The sequence below is a fragment of the Neltuma alba genome, unplaced genomic scaffold (genome assembly GCF_004799145.2).
Source record: "Neltuma alba isolate B1F8T4 unplaced genomic scaffold, ASM479914v2 tig00011130_pilon, whole genome shotgun sequence".
In the NCBI taxonomy this organism is placed as follows: Eukaryota; Viridiplantae; Streptophyta; class Magnoliopsida; order Fabales; family Fabaceae; genus Neltuma; species Neltuma alba.
In genome coordinates, this window is record NW_021635866.1 from 46,754 (window position 1) to 52,958 (window position 6,205).

Here is a 6,205-nt window from a genome sequence, read left to right on the forward strand (position 1 = left end):
ATATAAATATCCAGATTATTTAGCTGGGACGTTACTTGTAATGTGTAATATTAGTTCGTGCTTATAGAACACCGTGCGCTCGTGTGGCCTTTATTCCCCCAAAAAAGAAAGCAAAATTAGAACTTTATGCTAATGAAGAGGGCAGCAAAGGAAAGACCGAAACATAGCACAGATGAATGTTTTATGTCGATATCAATTTGCATATCAGGCATTCAATGCTTCCACATCAACTAGATAAAAGGCCAAAAAAAAAAAAAATGCTTTCCTTTCTTCTTTCTCTAGTACAAAATGAACTTCAAAGAAATTATGTTCCATTCCATCCATGCCCCTGCCATTTTTTCACCAGAATTCTAATTTCTAAGATAGGACACAGATACATCAACCCAGCTATTTAATGAGGAATGTCAGATAACATAAGTGTAGGATAATAAATTAATTTGAAGATACGCGTGCCACCTTAATTTGTCGGTTATATATCTTGCTCGTTAAAAAGGAATAATTTACAATATTAAGAATGTATCGCAGTTATTCCGAAACAAATAAGAAATATGCAGATGGCAACGGAAACACGATTGACAGGTTCTGACGCTGAAAAATTTCTATCATGTTGGTGTCATTATCATTTCCCAGTGCCTAAAGATGCGGATTTCCTTAATAATATATAAAATTAAGGAGGTTGTGCTATCAGTTGTCGTTTGGCTGTTGTCCGGGCCAGCTATAGGGCCACAGGCTCCAATCACGGATGTCGTTTTGGTTCTTATTATTATCCTCATAAAGTTGACACAATACATATAATGTTTTCACCCTCACAACTCAAGTTTTGAATCATCCTTGGTCTTTTGTTCAAGGATCCTTCTGTCGAGTTCTTTCTGGGTTTGGGATATTCCCTTCTCATTTACTGACTCACCTTTAAATAAATGTGCGCAATTTATTTCCCTGACTGAGCATATATTTCTCCCAGGCGCGCAACGAGGCGAGTTCACGGCCAATTAAATACTCCGGCAGCTTCGCTCTCTGGGGTGCAAAACAAACCGATGAACTCGAAAGATACATCTTGAGATTAAAACAAGAGAGACTATTGTGAAAGAGCTGATGATCGATGGTGCCTAACCAGCTAGGTTGAAATTGCTGAGAAAATCGTTTATCTACTTTCAAAATATGTCAGCTTATTTTAACGAGTCATGATCATGGCTAGCGTGCCAGAAAATCAATATAGTCAACAAAAAGTTCATCTAAACTTAATAATATGGTAACAACTGTAATCAACTAAGTTAGAATTAATGGCATTGAGCTTAATATAATAAGATCATTAACCGAACCTTCGTACTCGTGACCAACGTGTCAGAAACGTGTAGGGAGGTTATGGTTGCGTGGGTGTGATAATAATGTAGAGTTAAGCCTTTGCTATCATATAACCAAGAAACGTATGGCCAGATCAATGAGATCAGCCCTGCACAAGAGTCTAGATAATCTTTTGGTTTTATTTATAAGGCGCTTCCGACATGTTTTACACATATCAAGAAAAATCTTAAAGTGCATTAACTTTTCATTAAAATATAACAATACTTTTCAACTTTACCCCTATTTAATATATATTCTTTTTTAAAAAAAACTATCTGCACTATAATAAATGAAAGACAATATGGTACATTTATGGTAAAAATTTAATGAAGTGACCTATAAATAGGATAAAAAAAAACCATTTTCTCTCTTCTCTATAAATAGGACCAAAGGAGTATCTAGTTTTTGTGGGGAGTTGATGACACGTGTATACAACTTAGCTAATTATCCTTTCAAGCTCAGATATTTGGTTCACATTTGAAGGGGGTTTTGACTTATATTTTCGTTAATTAATTGATCTATGTTATTTTCCTTCCACAAAACTTTACACCGAGTAAACAGATCGAACAAGTTATGATAAGAAAAATAATAGTATTGTGAATATATATGCAAAGGTATTTCGCATTGGATCCCAATTCCTTGCGTTCTGTATGCCGACTAAAATAAGTGTCGTAAAATTGGTAGCATTGAAGACGATTGGATAGATCAATTTCTTAATGAAATATTTAAACATATTAAATGGCTTGAAATATTGGGTGGAGATGGGATATAATCAACTTTGTCGTTAAGATTCACCAACTATATTTGACCTTAGCTGAAAAACCACGTCTCTTCAAAAATTCAACTATGGAAATATAACAGATTATCCATTTGAAGGATGTATCACTATTAAGGTTGCAAGTAAGAGAAAACAAAGCATTTAATAAAAAACTGAAATTTAATATAGATATTTTTAATTTTCAGAATCTGAAACTAATTAAAATAAAAAGTAGTTGTTTATTAAACTAATTAATTCTGTCTCATAAAATGAGGCCTGGGGAACATTTTCTTCGTTGCTTTAATTTAATTTGTTTTGAGATCTACTATCAAAGTTTCAAAAGTGATCTGAAAATGGTGGTTGTTCCCTTGCATCTAGCGTATTGATCTTAAGCTCAACCTTTCTTTCTATATTTGTTTGGATGGAGAAAAGATTAGGGAGGAAAGATAGTTACGAGAAAAAACTCTAAAGAAATAGTAAATTTTATTATTATTTTTGAAAGTTTTCTTGTCCAGTATTTCCTCTCGCTATTTTCTTCCCACTTTCCCTCCATCCAAACATAAGCTTAGCATCTAAATATATTGGGTTATGTGAAGCCAATATATATATATTATACTGGGATCTGTGTTATTTCCTGTCCTGGTTGGGTTTGGCACCCTTCTAACTGCGCTTTCTAACCTAATATTGTATCAAAACATTAGTTTTTCGTTATTCATCAGAGATAAATAATTCTTTGTTCAAAGATAAAATTAATTCTCCGTTTTTTTATGTCTCTCTAAACGTATCGCTATACAGTACACACAGTTTATTTAAATAATTTCTTTAATCTTGAGAATTTAACAATGAATCCCACTTAACTTTTAATTTTACACAAATGATGCCCTATAATTTATTTAGTTTTATAAAAAATTTTGCACATGACTCAAAGTTCAAGGGCCACGGAAATTAAGAAGACCTATGATCATTGACATATAATTAATACTTTATTAATAAATTAATTAACGGTAAGAAAGCTATTTACAAAACTCCTTGTCAAAATAAATATTTTTAAGGCTATTTGTATACATAACTCAAAATTTAGGAGAGTTTTGTCTAATTTTTTACAGTTTAGCTTATCCAACAGTAATGTACAAATCCCACACATGTAGAGTATATCAATTAAATCAATTCCTCAAGGCAAAAAGTAGATATAGTATATTGAACCACTACAAAACATATACACTTATTAAACCTTCACACATTTTCATATATACTTCTATTATCATGGCTCTAGTAGAAATTATATGTATGACTACATCATGATCATAAAAAGGGTAAACTTGTTATATATTTTCATTAATACACGCAGTCATCATATGTATTGATTAAACTCCTGACACTTTCCAGCTTTTTAACGAAAGGTGGTTCAAGGTGAAATGTCTAAGTAGTGTTCGAATTCGATCTTAAGTTTTTTAATATAATCACATTTGGTCTTCTTTCGAAAAAAACAATTATACAGCTCTAAGATATAAAAGAATTATACCTTTTCGTTTGTAATGATCAGTTAAAATATATAATAAAAAAGAGATGCTCGTATATGCATATTTAAGGTCCAGCTAGCTTGCTAGTATCTGAGTGTCAGTTATTAAGATTGCACAATATAGTTCGAAGGGGTTGTGTGTGTGTGTAGGAGTAGCAGTAAATCTCACATGTGTGTGTGTGTGTAACACATTCAGGGTCAAATTATTTGGAAAATGATGTTGAACTTCAATTCCAGGGTCTAGCTTAATGCTACAAATATTTAAAAAGAAGGCCGAACACTATAATCATTATAAAATAATCATTCTGTACCTCTTCTGATCAGTTAGCTAATTCACATGTACATAGCCTTGCATGTTTAAGTGGAAATATGCAACAGTTTAAAACCTAGCCTATGCAATGCGCATGCTTCATCCCTATGCCCTCGTTCGTTATAACGAGAGACTACTCTATTTAATTGACTCGAGAATACTGAGGGGAGGGGGGATAGATTAATTCTTTCATAATAGGGATCGCTGCCATGTGTTGTGTATATTCTTTTGCTAAGAGAACTCACGCGCAGTTGACTCTAGCCTAGAAGATATGCCTCAGAAATGCTGATCTTGACCCAGCAGTCAGTGGATCAGGAAAAAAAAAAACGAATCCTTTATTTCTCAGAATTAATTAGAAGATCGAGATGAACTAACCTGGGGTAGTACTCAGGAATTAGGTAGCTATAGGGCGTGCATGTTGGCTACAAAATTTATAGTGAGGCACAGGAAGAATATTATATCATTAATATATAGCAGTCCAAATACGTCTCATCATCAAGAAATAAATTAACAAACCTCGAGTGTGAGTAGTGCTGATGGAACAATTGAGAATAGAGTGGGCAAACCGATCTCTACCTATGCATACATACACATATATACCGCAGATTGTATTATCCACGGAATGAAAAAGACAAGGTTTAAATTCTTCTTGCAGTACCGTTATGAAAAAATAACTATGGCCGGTTAAACCTTAACTCTGGGAAAGCACATTGTTGTGGGGTGTGCTGTGGCATGTCCTGGTAATTGGAAGAAACAAAAGATTGATAAATGAGAGAGTTGGTATCCGCAGGTGGGGCTATCTTGTCATTGACCATCATGTCATCCCCAAACAACAATTCGAGTCCCTCTAATCTTTGTGGATAAGCATAAGTACTATTACTGCATACTATCTCATCAAGTCCTCCGGTCTCTTGGGCCAATTCCATCTGATTGTTGTTAACTATCGTACCGTTATTTATCATGCAAGAGGAAGAAGAAGCCATATCTGATTGTTCTTCGCAGACTGGTTGTGCGCAGGGAGTACCATCTGGGAATAGATTGGGATTAATATTCAAAGCATCGAGGGTAGGGTGATAATCGTGATCATCCTCATCGGAAAATCTTCCTCCCAGTTTCATAAGCAATTTTTTGATGGAATCTTGATCGTTGAAACATGGGTCTTGATTTGAATATTGCAAGGGAGTTATCACGGGCATGAGTGGCCAATATGGTTGTGGAAAAATAGTATTTGTAGAATTTTCAGGAACTAATAAGGAATTGGGAGAGGTGATTCTATTAGCTTCCAGCTTGCTCTTACTACGTGATTGTTGATCTTTACGGTGCTTATTACCCAGAAGCTTCTTCTTCAGCTTTGTGTTCCAGTAGTTCTTTATGTCGTTGTCCGTTCTTCCCGGCAATTGTGCTGCTATCACCGACCACCTGCTCAATTTCACCATGTACAAATACAACTATCAAATTGATGATTAAACCCTTCACTTTATTCCAGGACACAAATCTGATCAACCTAAATGGTTGCACCAAAACGACTGTATAATCAATAATCATATGTATACCTGCTTCCAATACTAACGTAAAGGCTGCAAATAATGTTGTCTTCTTCTTCCGAGAAACCCCCATGCTTGATATTTGGTCGAAGATAGTTTAGCCACCTCAGTCGACAACTCTTCCCACATCTCTTTAGCCCTGATTCATGTTTATACTGAAACCCTCATAAATTTATAAGGAAAAAAGAAAAGTTCCCGCTACTCATATACTTTTTCATTTTTGGAGTAAATTCCTAATTTGCGCAGCGTTAGTGTATAGCAAATCATGAAGACAAAAAGGAAAATAAGACGAAATAGCTGAAAAAATAAGGGTTATATGTAAATAACATATAGTACCGTACCGATCTTCTGAGGCAAAGCGATCCAGTTTCCACCAGTTCCATGCTGTTCGATGTAGGACTTGAGTTTGGCATCTTCTTCTGGGGACCAAGGTCCTTTCTTCACGTTTGCTTTATCACAGCAAGGAGCCCTCCCCATGTTCTCTCTTCTTCGATGTGTGTTTCTCCGATCAGTTACAGATACAGCTTGCTTGATTAAGGATACAAGGTAATGGCTTTAATCAGTACCTCTCTCTTTTACGGCCCTCGAATTCAGAATTATAAGAGAGAGAATGACTATAATATAAAAAAGTAGGAGGGGATAAACATGATTCCAAGAACATCCATCACACTGTATAGAGATATAAATATTTTATGCAAGGGAGTGGCGAAAAATAAGAGTATTTTTGGATAGAA

General features: G+C 34.8%; 1 protein-coding gene across 1 annotated transcript; it reads right to left on the reverse strand.

Annotated features, from left to right (window-relative positions):
* Window positions 1-4,358: 4,358 nt before the first annotated feature.
* Window positions 4,359-6,205, reverse strand: LOC114761714 (transcription factor RAX3-like). The gene is made up of 3 exons (XM_028951142.1): window positions 5,813-6,205; window positions 5,481-5,610; window positions 4,359-5,346 (listed from the first exon to the last, which is right to left on the reverse strand). The coding sequence occupies exons 1-3, from the start codon at window positions 5,946-5,948 to the stop codon at window positions 4,602-4,604; spliced, it is 1,011 nt and encodes a 336-aa protein (XP_028806975.1). The 5' UTR covers window positions 5,949-6,205; the 3' UTR covers window positions 4,359-4,601.

What these genes read in the sequence shown, in the direction of transcription:
- LOC114761714 (XM_028951142.1), bottom strand. Translation starts at nt 5,948, where the DNA reads ATGGGGAGGGCTCCTTGCTGTGATAAAGCAAACGTGAAGAAAGGACCT. An exon ending in CGCTTTGCCTCAGAAGATCG is followed by an intron (nt 5,611 to 5,812) that starts GTACGGTACTAT and finishes AACATGAATCAG; the next exon opens with GGCTAAAGAGATGTGGGAAG. An exon ending in TACGTTAGTATTGGAAGCAG is followed by an intron (nt 5,347 to 5,480) that starts GTATACATATGA and finishes GAAATTGAGCAG; the next exon opens with GTGGTCGGTGATAGCAGCAC.